At 49.4% G+C, this 16,527-nt stretch overlaps 6 protein-coding genes across 6 annotated transcripts; 5 read left to right on the forward strand and 1 right to left on the reverse strand.

Annotated features, from left to right (window-relative positions):
- Positions 1–281: 281 nt before the first annotated feature.
- N7496_004681 (DNA-directed RNA polymerase II subunit RPB4) lies at positions 282–1,073 on the forward strand (the record flags this gene model as incomplete). Its single annotated transcript, XM_056697610.1, has 3 exons — positions 282–472; positions 584–711; positions 946–1,073. 3 exons carry the CDS (start codon positions 282–284, stop codon positions 1,071–1,073), a joined length of 447 nt encoding a protein of 148 aa, XP_056556135.1.
- Positions 1,074–3,904: 2,831 nt separating this feature from the next.
- Positions 3,905–6,120, forward strand: N7496_004682 (putative C6 transcription factor (OTam); the record flags this gene model as incomplete). The annotated part of the gene is made up of 2 exons (XM_056697611.1): positions 3,905–4,290; positions 4,383–6,120. The coding sequence occupies 2 exons, from the start codon at positions 3,905–3,907 to the stop codon at positions 6,118–6,120; spliced, it is 2,124 nt and encodes a 707-aa protein (XP_056556136.1).
- Positions 6,121–6,569: 449 nt separating this feature from the next.
- N7496_004683 (fungal specific transcription factor domain-containing protein) lies at positions 6,570–9,842 on the reverse strand (the record flags this gene model as incomplete). The annotated part of the gene is made up of 9 exons (XM_056697612.1): positions 6,570–7,200; positions 7,288–7,456; positions 7,524–7,794; positions 7,863–7,941; positions 7,991–8,011; positions 8,114–8,157; positions 8,264–8,703; positions 8,756–9,145; positions 9,773–9,842. The coding sequence occupies 9 exons, from the start codon at positions 9,840–9,842 to the stop codon at positions 6,570–6,572; spliced, it is 2,115 nt and encodes a 704-aa protein (XP_056556137.1).
- Positions 9,843–10,616: 774 nt separating this feature from the next.
- Positions 10,617–11,774, forward strand: N7496_004684 (uncharacterized protein; the record flags this gene model as incomplete). The annotated part of the gene is made up of 3 exons (XM_056697613.1): positions 10,617–10,916; positions 10,972–11,445; positions 11,496–11,774. 3 exons carry the CDS (start codon positions 10,617–10,619, stop codon positions 11,772–11,774), a joined length of 1,053 nt encoding a protein of 350 aa, XP_056556138.1.
- Positions 11,775–12,691: 917 nt separating this feature from the next.
- N7496_004685 (VOC family protein) lies at positions 12,692–14,116 on the forward strand (the record flags this gene model as incomplete). The annotated part of the gene is made up of 1 exon (XM_056697614.1): positions 12,692–14,116. One exon carries the CDS (start codon positions 12,692–12,694, stop codon positions 14,114–14,116), a length of 1,425 nt encoding a protein of 474 aa, XP_056556139.1.
- Positions 14,117–15,090: 974 nt separating this feature from the next.
- Positions 15,091–16,371, forward strand: N7496_004686 (uncharacterized protein; the record flags this gene model as incomplete). The annotated part of the gene is made up of 4 exons (XM_056697615.1): positions 15,091–15,258; positions 15,323–15,427; positions 15,483–15,859; positions 15,915–16,371. 4 exons carry the CDS (start codon positions 15,091–15,093, stop codon positions 16,369–16,371), a joined length of 1,107 nt encoding a protein of 368 aa, XP_056556140.1.
- Positions 16,372–16,527: the final 156 nt, after the last annotated feature.

The raw sequence follows: 16,527 nt of genomic DNA on the forward strand, positions 1-16,527 counted from the left end.
AGAATGTTTCTCCTTTGAAGTAAACAGTACTTTGGTATCCCTCACAGGTATAAACTTCAGGTGATGGTATACCTGATTAGGAAACCCAAAGGCGGTATACTCACCGCCCCCAAACTGCCGCGAAAACCTGCACAGTTTCAACATCCCAAACTGCCTCAAGCCCACCAAGCTCCTGCCAACGACCCCGCCATCTCAAATACCCTGTCCGCTTTGCTTAAGATCCCTCTAACAACCGATATTACGCCTCACCACTTCGTTGAATCTCCACGGATACAGGGACAATGAGCATCCAACTTCCCCCCGCAACTCACCGCAAGCGCGCGCTCCCGCAAGGCGAGCTCGAGGCCGCCTCCACGCTCAAGCTCGGCGCTGATCAGAACACACATACCCTCTCTCTATCCGAAGCCCGTCTCGTTATCCACAAGGTCCTCGAGAACAAGCGCCGCGGAGGAAGCAAGTACGAGGAACCAGAGTACGTTACGTGACTGGCCAGACCAGACCTACCAACCCAACACAAAGACAGGCTACGATGCGATTGGAGCGGAGCAACGTTACTGACTGTGTGGTTGTGTCAATTGTACAGGAACCTGACCAAGACATTGGACTACCTGGATATCTTTGCGCGATTCAAGGATGAGGAGAATATCAAGGCGGTGGAGCGGTTGTTGAATTCGCACACGGAATTGGAGATGTTCGAGCGGTCGCAATTGGGTAAGTGACATAAGTGACAAGTTGAGAAGCTTAAGCTTGAGTCTGGCGTTTCGCGTCTGGCGTGGTGCTGGCCGGGTCCTGGGCTGGGCCATTTCCCGTAAATGGCCGTTATCGGAAGATTATACCCCTGGTATATTCGGGAACTCTCGTGATGATTGTGGCTATGCACATATATACCTTGTCAAATTGGTCCGTGAGGTTGTACTGACCAGGGTCCGTTTTTTTTCTTTCTAGGAAGTTTGTGCTGTGACAATGCCGAGGAGGCCAAGTCGCTCATACCGAGTCTGCAGAACAAAATCTCCGATAGCGAGTTGCAGGAGTTGCTGGATGAGTTGACCAAGTTGCGGAATTTCACCGAGTAGACACGCCTTGTCAGGGTGTTGAAGGGGAAGGAAAAGGAAGGCACTGTCAGTACCGTTTGGGCCCGTAGCTTGTGGCCAGTGTCTTGGCTTTCAGGCATACATGTGTGGCCGTTGATATCTCATTTACATTTTTCGTTGGGCATATGGAGTTATTTTTTGGGCGTTTGGAAATGATTCATGGGGTCCTGGAGGATTTCCGGGCGGATGGAGGGAGCGTTGCACATAGAGCCGATACCATAACCAAATCATAGTGCCTGTTGAGCCAATTGCAACCGGTGTTCTTGAATAGAGTCCCGTTGTACCCTTTTGCTGGGTATAGTATGAAGTACGGAGTACTCGGGGAGAAGTGGGAACGTGCATGGAGTTATTATCAAATCCGTTGTCCGTACTATAAGTACATATTGCATGCCTCTTTCCATAGTACACACTCTGTAGGTGATTTCCGACACAATTCTACGCAACTTATGTTCCATGCGTCCGAAATGATGGTGTTTATGCCATCCTCTGCGCATATTCCTCATACTGCAGTGTATAAATCTCAATTCCGAGCCAATTCATGCCCAACCAGGACCATCGACCATCCCGAGATCACCCATTGCCACTCGGGGCTAAGCGTTTTACAGGGAAGGCGAGCACATGGGCCGGGGACTAACTGGCCGTCTCCGTGGGCCCCTTTAGGTTCCACCGGGCGGGTCTCTCACCGTTAAACTCATTGCAGAGTATGCCACCGGAGCACAGTGTGCCTGGGCATAGGATGGACTCTATGGAGTACAGAACACGCCCTTCGCGTATAGTTATGTAAGCATAATAATGACCCAAGAGTGTACACCTAGTAGTTAGTTTAATTATAACTATTCACGCGAGAATCCGCGTCTCCAGTCTGAACTAAACAAAAAGAACACCCGTGCAGACGACACTACCGCAACGGTGGCCCCATCGAGTAAGCAGTTGAACCGAGGGTTCCTATAGGCCCGATCAGAAGGTGTATGGTTTCAGAGGTTGGAACTTGGGGTGCATCTTCCCCCCCGTTGATCGGTGGGCTCCCCACAAGAAAGATGTGGTTTTTGACTTTGTGGGTTTGGGCTGCTTTCTGCAATGCTCATCCTTTGAGGAAGTCGTGATTGGCTGTGGAAGTAGCCGTTATCAGAGATCTGTGATTGGGTGGGGATGGGGACTTGTTCCTCAATATGCTCATTGAGGCAAAAAGGCCTCGGCTGCTGGATGGCAAATTGAGTCAGTCCTGAGTCTGGGGATTGGATTTCTTGGCTGGGGAAATGTCGGGTCGGAGAAGACTGGAATGGGATGGGATGTCTTCCTTTTGTCCTTTGGTTTACTCTTGATCAGGCTGGCGTTGTTAGGTATTGTATGATTCACGGGATGGTGCATGTGAGTGTCGAGGTCTGATCTAGTCAGCTCATGACTAAAATAAGTACTCCGTACATGCAGGGAAATCAAACTCGGCGATAGCACGGAGGAAAGCATAGAAATCATCATCATCTAGTATGTAGTACTGACTTCTCCGTACTCCGTGATGGACAGAGAATATGAATCAGGTAAACCAGATCCAACCCCAGTGACGGAGTAAGTCGAACCAATCAAAAGGCCCGGATCCACGCAGAGGATTAGGTAAGAGGGATTCGTCGTACGTAATATGATGGCGGCTCATCTCCTTTAACCAATCAGAAGCAGGCAACTTATCAGAGATGACAATTGCGCCCGCCTAATTATTATTCATCGTTATTCCTCTTATTCATCGGGAGCTGGCTGGGACTGGCTACAGCCGATTCTTGTTACGAAACCGAAAAGAGGATCGTCTGGGACTCGGAAACACTGCACGGCTAACTATCCCAATCATGAGACGAGTATATACTCGAGTCGATGTCATCACTTGGTCTTTTCTTTCCACTTTCTCTAGCTTCTGGATTACAATCTACAAGACTACATTTCTACATTTCTACAAAACTACCACCACTACTACTACTCTTCTCATGCCCGACAGCCAGCAAGTTGCAACCGGCACACTGCATCGACCTAGCTGCTAGGTGTAGGAATGACGGAGCGAACTATCCGCCATCTCATCTTGTTGCAGTCTCTAGCGGGCTCATCGGCCTGATAGAACTGGTTGAAACTGACTGATTATTGCTTATTCTCTTTTTCTTTTTTTTTTTCTCTCTCTCTCCTCAGGAACAAGGTATATACTACTTTGCTACTTGAGAGTATTGAACCGAATAGTTTATACTCTTCTTTTTTTTCTCTTCTCCGTCACCGGAGTCCTCTGATCGTCGGAGATAATCCTTCCTTCTTTTTTTCCTGATAAGCTCTCGTGTACGCGGACCCCCTTCCACTTTTCCTTATCTCTACCCTTCACCTTTCCTCCCATCATCAATGGTCAATCTGCCAATTCCCCATGGCCCACGAATGACGACGATTCACGGCCACCGGCTAACTCTCGTAGTGGCTTGGAGCTGTTCCTCTTGCTTCTTCCTTCCCCCCCAATCCCAGCTGTCGATTCTCCCCAGTCCGGCCAGATTGTGGAGTGACTAGAAGGTCCAGTCCCTTCTCTATTTCCGCGCCTCCCCGGATCCTACGCCCCCAACACTGGACCTCCGAGGACCCTTACGTGACGAATTCGATTTCACGAATCGCAGCCTATCAATTATCTATCTCTGTACCCCAGCATTCCCATTATCTCTGGGAATACTCCGCCCAAGCCGCCCCAGGCCCCCCCCAGGCCCGTCCCGCACCACCCCCCGGTACCTGACAACCCCCCCAACTACGCTATTAAACCTTTTTTATCTATAAACTACTTGATTCCCACTACCCACCTTCCCATGGCCACCGTCATCACTATCCAGCCTTCCCCAACGGCTGGCTCGGCTGCCTCCCCAGCCTATTCACAGACTCACCACTCGCCCCCCGAGCATCTACGTCGTCGTGCTCACCCTACCTCGACTGCCACACCCAATACTCTCTCACCATCCCCGGTTGCCGGTCAATCCAATCTAGCCCGTATCCCAGGACGGGATGGAGCGAGTTGTGACGCCTGTCTTCGTAGAAAGAGTCGTTGCGCCATGAATGACATCACCAACAAGTGCTACTCGTGCGATTTCCACCGCCAGGATTGCACGTTTACTCTATCTGGGGGCCCCGCGGAAGCTCCTACGAAGAAGAGGAAATTGGACGACTCTGCGCGGGAGCATGGAGAATCTGTGAAAAGGTATGCGATTGACGCTGATCTCACATTCCGGTGCTACTCTGGGATTGGGAAGCCTTTATCAACAACATCTCGCTAACTCGATATCAATTCAGACCCTCCACTGTCCAATCAAACCATTCTATCTCTGAAAGTGATGCCCCTCGCCCTCAACACACTCAAGCCATGATCCGTTCGGGCTTCTTCAACCAAACCACTCAGCACATTGGCATGACCACGGAGCTGGAGCCCACCTTACTTGAATACCTCCCATTGGATGAGTACCACGAGTGTACCGTCTCCGCCTCGCGCATCCGTCGGTGCGCCGACGACTGTACCTTTATGCGGGTGGTCAACACCGTGCCTATCGGCGACTCGCAGGCCGTGTCGCTGGACGCTATCGAGAGCCTGGTTGCTCCGTACGGGTCAACGTTGATTGAGAAGTTCTTTGAGCATGTGCATCCCTCATTCCCCATCCTCATGGAGGATGCGTTCCGCCAGTCATATCGTGAGCGTCGACAATTGTCGCCGCTGCTGCTCGCTGCCGTGTACGTGTTGACATTGAAGTTTGTGGATGTCGGCGTGACGTCGCAAACAGCACGGAGACCCGATGCTTCGCGATTGGAGAGCACGGCGCTGAAGCTGCTGATCGAGTCCTTGCCTTACCCGAGTATCTCGACTATCCAGGCTGGTCTGCTTTTGACACAGAAATCTACCTTGGCGACGGCGTCTTTAAATGGCCAGCTGGTTACGGCCTGCTTCGAGCTGGGTCTGCATCAGGACTGCTCGAACTGGCGAATGAAGACTTGGGAAAAGGGTCTGCGGAAACGTCTGGCCTGGGCGTTATACATGCAGGACAAATGGTCCTCGCTTGTGCATGGTCGCCCTTCGCAGATCTTCGCATTCAACTGGACCGTCAAGGACCTCGTGGAGCAGGACTTCTCAGATGCCTTTGCGTCCGGCACGGACTCTGCCCATGACGAGGGAGACGTGGGCCATGGCCCCCTTCTCTTCTGCCATATGGTTGCATTGACGACCATCCTCTCCGACATCCTGGACCGTTTCTACACGCTTCAAGCGATCGAGGACTTCCGCGCTGCAGGCAATCAGCGCACTCGTATCATCCTGGATAAGGCGAAGCCGGCACAGATCCGGTTGAAGGAGTGGTTCTCATCTCTACCGGCGGCGTTGAAGATGGAGTCCTCCAGCGGCGAGCTAGTTGAGACCATCACCGATGAACACGCCCGCAACGGTGCTCTGCACTTGGCTTATTTCGCGACCGAAATTACCCTGCACCGCTGCATCGTGCGCTCACTGGCCGGTGACGGTACGGACTCTTACCTCGCACACATCTGTCGCTCTGCGGCAAAGACACGGCTTATCTCGGCCATGGACTTTGTCAACCGACTGCGGCCTGCGCACCTGCGCTCATTCTGGCCCGCCTCGGCGCGCACGAATTTCTCATTGATCGGTTCGTTCGGCATGCTCCTACGCATCACGGCGCCAACCAATGAGGAGGCTGAGTTTTACCGTGTTCGGCTGTGCGAGTACCGCTGGACACTCAGCGTGTCTCACAAGAACGCCGAGTTTATGGGCTTCGCGCTGGAAAGCCTCGACCATGCGACGATGCTGGATAAGCATGTCCCCGCCAAACCGAGTATCGACGAGCTGATGGCCACCTCGGCCAAGCAGCCTTCGCGACCGATTATGGGCCCCGGCGATTATGACGATGCCATGGGCGACGTCGATATGCATGGAACGGCAGCCAGCTCGTCTGTTATCTCTGGGTTGGCCTCGCCGGCGACTAGTGTCAGTGATATCGAAGGCGATGAGACGCCTATGCCACCTCTTTAAATGCCACTGCCTGATGAACGTTATACCCCCTACCTCTTCTTTTACCCTCTATGTTCTCCTCTACCTCTACATCACCTTTGTGTCCTTGACACACTCACGACATCTTCGGCGTTCACGGACTTCCCTCGGATGAAAGCGCATGATCGAATACCTCTTTGCATATTTGCATCTACCTTCCACATCACCCTGCCCGATCAAAGCGCGAGCAGGATCTTCACAATTACGATGTTGGAATCTGTTTTTTTTTAAACTGGTCTCATTTGAATTTTAACTTGATATGCCCGGGATATTTTTGCTTGGATATTTGGATATTTGGATATTTGGAATTGGATATTCCACTGGATATGGGATTAAGTGGATTGTATAGACTTGGACAAGCATAGATTAGGCTATGGATGACTTATGATATTACTATTGAACTTTGATTTGTGCTTTCTTAAGGTAAAACCCTAGAAAAATGACATCTCCTGGCCAAAGGCGAAATCCTCGAGTATCGAGGGATCGACCAGGTTTGCGAGCATTTCCGTGCGTGTTCGGTCTTGTGGCTGGTGGGGATCTTGGCTGAAGAGCGAGAAGAAGAAATCCTCCTCGTTTGAGCGATTGTCTAGTCCCTCGCTGGTCATGTTCTCGAGGGGGACAGCTGACGAGTGATATGCTGGTGCATCCACCTCCATTCCTGGGAGTGACGTCCCAGTCGTAGACGGAGCAGAACCCCCAAACGCGAACGAAGCCGTCCCCGTCCCAGTCAAGGCACACCCACACCCACCCGACAACCCAGACACCTTCGCCCCAGAACCAGACACAGACCCAGAACCAGAGCTAGCGATACCCAGTCCAGACCCCCTACGATTCATCTCCCCCCGCCTCCTCCTCAACAGACACGTCCCCGCAACCTCAAGTACCTCCCTCAACATCTCGGCACACCGTCTCGCAACGATAATATCATCCATCGACTCGAAGATCTGCAGTGACTTCTCCACGTCCTCGAGGAGTTCGTCGTCCGGTAGATCTGGGTAATTCGATAGAATGAGGTGGAGGAGGATCATTGAGCCGTACAGTGCGTAGGTTGTGTTGTACCACCTGTGCCGTGAACGGGTTAGAAATTCACCAAGCACATTATGAGGTTGGGGTTAGGGATGAAGGAAAGGTTGGAGGTAGTCGACTTACCAGGTTCGAATGTAGATTCGATGCATGAAGGATTCGTATTGCATCGTTATACTATTCCGCGCTGCTTCAAGGCAAATATGTAAATGTTGACGGAACTCGGCAGAGTGCGTGTTAGACGTTGCCGCGACGAGGAAGGGTCTATGAATTAGAATGCGGGTATTATAGTATCCTAGACGAGACCAATAAGCAATGAGAACCCGAACTGACGAGTTCAATCAAAACTATAGAGGACATACGCAGTCTCAGGACTAATTTCTGTTTAAACGCCCACTCGGGATCATTTAGTGTCGTTGCATCTGGATTAAGGAACGAGGGTATATTCGCCTTCCATTCTAGGAGACGTGCGTCGAGGGCCATGGCGAGTCGGGACTTTTCGCTCATTGAGCGTTGCGTTGAGTGGTAGAGTTGGTGGGAGGCTTCGGACATTATTTGTGCGAGGGAGACCATTGTCGGAATCATGGCTATGTCGTTGTCTTCTGCGTCGGGGTCGAGGGGACCGACGTTTATCTGGAGTTTATTATTAGAAGGTTATTACTTGGATGTGAAGGGATAGTGCATGTCGGAGACTGATTTACCTTGAGCTTTGGGAGGGAAACTTGATAGTAGTGTAACTCCTTCATGCTGTCCAGGCGTCCGGAGGAACAGCACATTTCGCTAGATAACGTCAGAACATGAATATCTCGACCCTGGTAGAATTACTTACATCTCATGAGAGTAGATGCACCTAAGGAAATGTTAGTAGAGACTCATAGACGGGGATATAGACCGGCATACCACCACGTGCGCTTTGCTTCCTTCCTCATGGCCAGAGGCAAAGAAGACATACTCGAAGCCAACCCAATAGCCGCCGCCGTTCGCACAGCCATCCCGCTATACATATAGCAACTATGTGGCTGCAATGAATTCTGACGAAACACACTCTGAAATGATTCCTCAGTAACTGACTAAACCCAAACTCCATCTCGAGAAACCATACCATAAGAAAAAGCGCCTGCGCAGCCTCGAGACAACTACTCTCAAACAAATCCCCAAGTGCCCGCTTCGCGATGTCAAAGTAGAACTTTGCAAAATCCAGAGCCGAGAATCGTGTTTCAGACGGAAGTGTCTTTTCTGGATCTTCGAGTTGCTGGGAGAAGTGGTCGAGGAGAGCTGTCTCGTTCGGACTAGCATTGATCGCGCCTAAGGCTACCACGGCAAAGTAGAGGCCAGCAAATTTGATAGCACCACGGAAGAGACCGGGTCGTCTGGAGATGGGCCATGCTTCCCGTTCGCAGCGGCGCATGAATGGACCCTTGGTCAGGACGGGGTGGATATAGTGTTTGTTGGTGAAGTAGCTGCTGATGAAAATCTTTTCAATCTCAAGCTGGGCTGTGTTTGTTATATTGGAGAAGACATCGGGGAGACTAATATCTTGGGCTGATTGGAAGAATCAATAAAAGTTTTTGGTGAAGGAGTTGACCAGACTTACAATTGTTGACAGCATCGGCATCAACTTGTCCACTGGCGAATGAAGGACTACTATTCGTTGCACCCTCAACGCCGTTGAGCGAACGTGGCGAAGGATGACCAGTATAGTCTGCATTGTACAGCAAGTTCACAATGGAAAGCTGTGCCTTGCTAGTCAACGGTCCTGCTCCGGGGCATGTTGCTGGCGAAAGCGGCTGTGGTCTGTTTGTAGCAGCTGCCGTATATGGCCCTGTAGGTGGATATTCGGGAGCACGTGTCTCTGCTTGGTTCTTTGCTCTTGTGTAGAGGTTTCCTAGGAATGCTAGGTTTGACGAGTTGCCGTAGAATTCAGTTCCTTTGGTGTGGAGGTTTAGTCCACTCAAGCCGTCTCGAGACGCTGCGTCACCGATCTCTGAGTGTACAGCTGGTAATAGGATGGGATTTTAGTATTAGGATGACTCGAAAAGCCTACAATAAGCTCTTACTGGTAGTTTCGTCATTATGTATCGAAGAGACAGTTGGTGTGTCCGGAGCGGCAGGATCCCGCTCAGCTGAGTATGACCCGCGAGATGTGTCTCTCAAAAAATGATCAGAAGACCCAGAAAATCCAGATCCTCGAGAACCTGAGTTTTCCTGGGTATTGCTCTGATATACTCCAGGCCATGGCGATGGGCGCCCAGCTTTATCCTGGCTTGATGGAGCTCAGCAAATGGATACAACCAGTCATATGCACCTGAATGGAGTTTTTAGATACCATACGTTTGATTAGAGCTCCGGACAACCTTCTTTTTCTCAGATAGAGATGTTCTAGCTGGTCCTCGGCCACTAGGGGAGGTGCGATAAATGCAGTCAAATGAATGATCTGCACCACTTGTCAGACTTTGACTCTATTGCCATGTCCGTTGCATGTATACTGCAATTTGCCACACTTACAGGCACAATATGAGCAAGGCTGTGCTTGGTCACACTGCACAAATAAATAAGTATGGGTTGTTATTCACCCGTGATCATCGAAATGAGTTCGGTGGATATCACATACCTTCGTTTTCCGGGAGCGGCACGTCTCGCACGCGCGTGAAGCTCTCGGCACGCGACGTTGCGAGGCCCATCGTGCTTTGCGCTCGACAGGGTCCATAGTGCGTGAAGAATCCGGGACTATCGTGATAAAGGGCTGTACCTCCTGCTCCGTCGGGGGTTGTTGTTGGGAAATAATTGCGACGGAACGTGGAGGTCCAGCAAAAGCGGCAACAAGGACTGCCGAAACCGACCGCCACTCTTTCTCCGATGAGGGTTGCTCCTCCATGATCCTCAACGCGGGGTCTTGCGGGGTCCGGGGTAATTTCTATCTACAAGCATTTTGATTTATTGTAATTAATATATTGGCCATAACCATCAATGTTTTCTATTATTTTCCTGTCACTGCGAGCGAGGGCCCAATGGTTGCCGTTTAGTACTTCGGCTAGGAAGTATGGCCCTAAAAACAGACTTGTTCCCTACATGCAACGCAATATATTGATGTCTCTAAGTACGATACTATCTGAGAAGCTCATTCCAAGACCTAAATTATGTATTAAATGGGGTTTCCAGCAACAATTTGAGAGGGCATCTGATTATCTATGACATAGAGGCTCCGGCTTCCGACGGAAGCTGGGATCCGTCGGGTAGGGAATGGTATCCACATACATACTGTACTCATCAATGAGAACTTACCTATCTGCGTAAAAAGAAACAGGGAATGCAGGGGACATATGGTTCGAAATACATAGTTATTGTTCAAATCTCAACATAGTAGACAGTATGAATAGACCGAAGAACGCACATATAAAGCCGTCTATCGAGAACCAAAATGGACGATTCAACAAAACGTTTCAATCCTCTTCATCATGTCTCTCGCCACTGAAAACAAAGATCCCATCGAGGTTTCTGCACTTGATAGTGTCAGCGATCGCACCAAAGCGAAATGGGCTGCTGGTTCCCCAGAGGACATTGCGGCTCGCCTCCCTCCGATCTTGGACTTGACCATCGAGAATATCACTGAAAATGTGATGCAAATCAACTCCATGTGCGACAACCCTCGCCTTCGATATCTTATCACAAAGCTTGTGAAGGCTTCGCATGACTATGCCCGGGACGTGAACTTGCAATTCGATGAATGGGAGCAAGCCTGGCAGTTTCTCACTCGTGTAGGTAACCTAGCGAAATTTCCCTGGGGAGCATTACATTGACCAGTCGTCGCAGGTCGGCCGAATCTCCACCGATGTCCGTCATGAGTTCGTCCTCCTGTCGGATATCCTAGGCATTTCAGCTCTTGTTGATGCCATTTCATACCCCGCTGTTCCTGGTGCGACCGAATCATCCGTGCTAGGTCCATTTCACGACGAAGAGGCTCATTCGTTTGAATATGGCGAGTCTATCACTGCCGATGGGACTCCCGGTGAGCCAACAATTGTTCGTGGCTTCGTCCGCGACACCGATGGTAACGTAGTTCCCAAGGCACTGATCGACGTGTGGGAGACCGATGGCAACGGGGTATACGATCTCGAATACGCGGGTAGCCAAGAGCCTAATTGCCGTGGCAAAATCTTCACTGATGCTTGTGGTCACTATCTCTTCAAATGTGTCAAGCCAGTGGCTTATCCAATCTCCAACGATGGTCCGGTTGGAGAGCTTCTTCGCAAGTTGAATCGACATTGGTACCGACCTGCTCATATGGTACGCGAACGGTTATCATTCTCCTAGGACAGATTGCTAATTTTCAATAGCATTTCATGATCATGCATCCCGAGTATACCAAGTTGATCACTGCGGTCTATTCTAGTGATAGCAAATATGTGGAGAGTGACACAGTTTTTGGCGTCAAGAAGAGCTTGATCGTCGACTACCAATGGTCTGAGGATCTTGCATTGGCCAAGCAGCACAATTTAGTTCCCATGGTGAGGATTGTGGACGGTCGTGAATCTCGAGGATTCTGGTTTCTCGATCAAGACTTTGTCCTGGTGAAGAAAACCCCACCTCCTCCGCGTAAGATCCAAGATGATTGAGGGAAATAGAATGGCTGACCTAGTCTAGTTTGAGTCAGACGGGGATATTGAGAACTATTTTGCTTTACAAATTTCAGATTCTCTGTAAAAGCCCTTGTTTTAGAATTAGCTATTGATTGAAAAAGACAAAGTAGTCGAAAGTAGTAGATCAACAGAGTATGGGTCACAAGGTGTGTCTATGTCTCAGTCTCCGTCAGGATGTGCAAAAAAGCCTAGCTCAGCTTCTAGACTTGATCAAATAGTACGTGTCCATCTCGTGATATGACCAGTATGTATGAAAATCGAGATTCTCAAAGTTCAACGTTGCATCATTACATGCCTAATTCGAGAGCAGGCGCTCTGACGAGAAATCAAAGTTCAGCTCAGGGAAGGTAATCATGACACATCGGCGACCCGGCGATTATCGGCGATAGAGATGCACGGTCATGATCGTTTCCGACGGACCTACATCCTATTGGCTTGCAGGTCAGATAGTATCCCCGCAAAGCGCCTTGCTTCCCCAAGACATGCTGTAATAGTCGCAACCTTCTTGGTTGTATTTCGTAATAGAAATCAGATCAGCAACATATTCCCCGCATGGGCGAGAGAATGCCGAGGGTAAACGATGCGAGTTCTATGGAGGGTCCGGATTAGAAACAAGATAACAAGCCACCCTGTTATCGGCTGCTTCCTAGTGATATCAGGTACAGTATCTTATCAGTGACTCCGACGGGAGGCATCCGAGAGTTCGCGGATAAGGACGGCGAGGGCGAATGGGGTTATAGCCGGCTATTTCGAGGGTTGTTCGATGCGATCATATAAATATGGTGACACATGCCTCGTGATAGTTGACACTTTCCATCTATTCCAATTTCAGACTTCTGATTGTCGCTTAACTATCAAGCCACTAAAGCATCTACAACTATACGACACTCAACATGGCTATGGCCTGGGATCAGAATGCACTACGGGCAGACTTTTGTCATGCATTGTCAGAAATGTACAAGAGTGAGGTCCCACTATATGGGGACCTGATCGACGTTGTGTGGGAGGCGGATGCACAGGCAGTACGGGCGAGTAAGACGCTAGGAGGAGCCAAAGCTATCAATCCAGACGACGTTTTGCCTTCTCGCCATCGAGTCGAAAGACACGGAGCTATCAGACTTGGCACAGCATACGAGTTGAGCACGATACGTCGCATGTTTTCAGTCATGGGCATGTATCCCGTGGGGTATTATGATCTGAGCCTCGCTGGCTTCCCTATGCATGCCACAGCATTTCGGCCAAAAACACAGGACGCATTGTCACAACATCCATTTCGGGTCTTCACCACAGTCCTACGGATGGAGCTTTTGACAGAGAAGACGCGGAAACTGGCACAGAAAGCATTGGCACAGCGAAAGATCTTCACTCCCAGACTTCTCGAGCTTCTTGACTTGGTCGAGAAGAACGGTGCCTTAACGCCAGCTGAGTCTGCCGAATTTATTCAGAATGGATTAGAAACATTTCGTTGGCACTCAAAGGCGACGGTGACTCTTGATGAATATATGCAGCTTAAAGCTGAACATCCTCTTATCGCCGATGTCGTCTCATTTCCCAGTTCACATATCAATCATTTGACACCTCGCACAATCGACATCGACCTCGTTCAACGACTCATGGTGGACCAAGGGATGCCAGCGAAAGAGCGGATCGAAGGGCCTCCAAAACGAAGTTGCCCTATCCTTCTCCGACAGACAAGCTTCAAGGCGTTAGAAGAAACGGTCTACTTCCGAGATACACTCGATGAGTACGTGAAAGGATCTCATACCGCACGCTTTGGAGAAGTGGAGCAGCGAGGGTATGCTTTGACACGAAAAGGTCGTCAATTATATGACCGGATTCTAGACCAGGTCAATATTGACGCAACGAAGAACAATCTCAAGGGAGGCGACTATGAGAAGGTGTTGGAAGGCCATTTCAAGGCATTCCCCGATAGCTTGTCGGAACTTCGCGACCAGAACCTCGCTTATTTCAGCTATCGAGTTACCTCAACCGGCGAAAAGCTCACGGAAGATGGCGCGGTTCTGTCAAAATTCGGGAGCAAAGCATCTATCCAAGAGCTTCTAGACCAGGATATTTTGGTCTATGAGCCTCTCACTTACGAAGACTTTTTGCCACTGTCTGCGGGTGGCATCTTCAATTCCAACCTTGGCAGCGTATCCCAGTCAAAGCAGCTTATTATGAGCGCGGAGCCGGATCTAGATGGGTTCCAACGTTGTTTAGGTTCCTACATCGCAGATGAATTTTATCTTTACTCCGAGATGCAAAAGGAGTCTATTCAACGTTGTAAACATCAGCTTGGGTTGGAAATCATCGTCTAAGCCTTGCATCCTCCTAGCAAACGAAGTGCCTTGCTGCCTCATTGCGTTCCTTCTCATCGCATCAGGCTTCGGTAATTTTTACAATCCTAATCGACGTCATGTCACCCTACTATTGTCAAAGTCATGCCATTAACGAGATCTTTCTAATTTGATGACTTCATTGCTTCGTATCTAGCTATCGAATAAGTAGGTATCTTCGCATCTTCCTTGTAAATCATGCCGTTTCGGCGGAGATTGACTTCACACTCATATCATCAATGCATAAAGCCAAAAATATGCACACAAGTGGTTATTTTAGTTCCTTGAGCAGACTTTGTATCAAACCATTTACCAAGATTTGACAAAAAAAAAGAATCGCCGTTTAGCCGTTGGGCAAGTGGAGAAAGTTATCTCCTCATACGACTTCCCCAGAGTCTACATTCAGCTGTGGGTACTTGGGTAGATATATCGGAGGATACCGATGGACCGACTCGCGACGAAACAATACCCTGATTAGGCAGGCATAAAAGCAAGTCGACGACATCTTCAAGTTCGGTTCTACTCCAACTCCCGCGTCTTCAACCCGTTTACCCGAATACGACTAGCACAGTCTTACCAAGATTCATACCATGATAGGAACCCTATATACGTTTTGCTCTATATGGGAGACATGGTGGCGACTCTGCCTCGCTTAGCCCAATGCGGCCTTCGGCCGGGGTAATGTCGTCCTTGGAAGCGCCCGGTACTCGGCAACCCGATCTCTTAGCTATAGAAGGCGGTTCCTCCCGCCTCCCGGCCGGTGTGATGCCGTGCGAGAACGAAGAATAACACGAGGCTCAGCGAGGTGGCTTAGACATCTCGGATCCGATCTATTTAGATATTTCTCCAGATTTTCAATAAGAAAAGTTTCAAAACAAGTAAAATCTATATAAATAATGGGTGGGCTCCGTTTATCAAACGTCCCATCGTGGAGATTACCCAGATCATTGAACTGCATGGCATCAATTCAGTATCTACCATCTGATGATATCGCTTGGCGCATATATGTTGGTACAATCACTACCATTGTACCTGCCACTATCGTAGTGATCCTACGATACATCGCTCGATACGTTGCTAAAGCTGGTTTTTGGTGGGATGACTACATTATTGTAGCAGCGCTGGTAAGTCCATAGGCCTTTTCTAGTACTCGTGCTGTACAAGAGACTAATTCTACTCTTGGAACAGATAATCAACTGGGCTCTAGCAGCGACAAGATGGGCCCAGATCGCAGATTATGGCTTGGGTCAACATTATGCACATGTAACCGATCAAACCGAAGCACTGGGCAAGGTATGAATATAACCCTGGTTCTACCAAGTCAAGCCGTTCGCTAATTAGCTGATAGAGTTTCCTAGCTACGCAAATGTTATACTTCACGAATGCCGTTCTCACCAAAGCCTCCTTGCTCCTTCTATACCATCGAATCTTTGGAGTCGTGAAAGGATTCCGCTGGGTTCTCTGGGCATCTGGGGCCTTGGTGATCGGTTATTACGTTGCCTGTGTGATCGTTTTAATGGCCGGCTGTAGGCCAATGTCTAAAATTTGGGATCCCAGTATTCCAGGAACATGTATTGACTTGATCGCCTTCTTCCGATGGAACGGTGTTGCCAATATGCTTCTCGATGTTTTGATTCTGTGCCTTCCATACCCGATGGCGTGGCGATTGCAGACGACTTTACGACAAAAGTGGATTCTTACTGGCATATTTCTACTCGGTGGATTGTGAGTCTTCCTCCCATCTTTATCATTGTTCTTTGCACTTGCTGATAAAGAATAGTGTCTGTGTTGTTTCCATTCTTCGTATTACAAGCTTCGATTTCAACACTCTGGACAATCCCACCGATGTCAGTGTTGTACCATCGACCTGGTCCTCCGTCGAGCAATCAGTTGGAATCATCTGCGCATGTCTTCCAACTCTCCGACCTCTTCTCAGATGGTTGACTGGAAGCTCTGCCAGCAGTATCCGCAAAAGGGACAGCTCTTCATCCGAGTTTCCTCAACGAAGCCCACTATCCGGTCAGCCATCACAGACGGATGAGGAGAATCCTCTCGAGTCTTTGACATCTCCCACGTCTCCTACTCCTCTCGTGTCCCAGGTGAACCTGGAACAAAATCGTAGGTCATCGTCTCCAGAGATGGGTGCTATTGAAGACCAGGACCGTAGCTCGTGGGCCCTTGAGGAATCTTATGGAGACCCTGAAAGGCATATTCCACGACCTGAGTCCTTTGCATAGGCAGGCTGGTCCTTTCGTTTCGATCATTCGTGCGAGTTTTAGATTTCATGATACCCCGATCAGTCATAATAGCAATACAGATTAATTCTTTGAATACATTCCAGCAATGTAGGGTATTCAGGAGACTCTCATCGTATATCAGGGATGAAGCAATAG

Source organism: Penicillium cataractarum (genome assembly GCF_028827025.1).
Source record: "Penicillium cataractarum strain IBT 29864 chromosome Unknown utg000004l, whole genome shotgun sequence".
NCBI classification, from domain to species: Eukaryota; Fungi; Ascomycota; class Eurotiomycetes; order Eurotiales; family Aspergillaceae; genus Penicillium; species Penicillium cataractarum.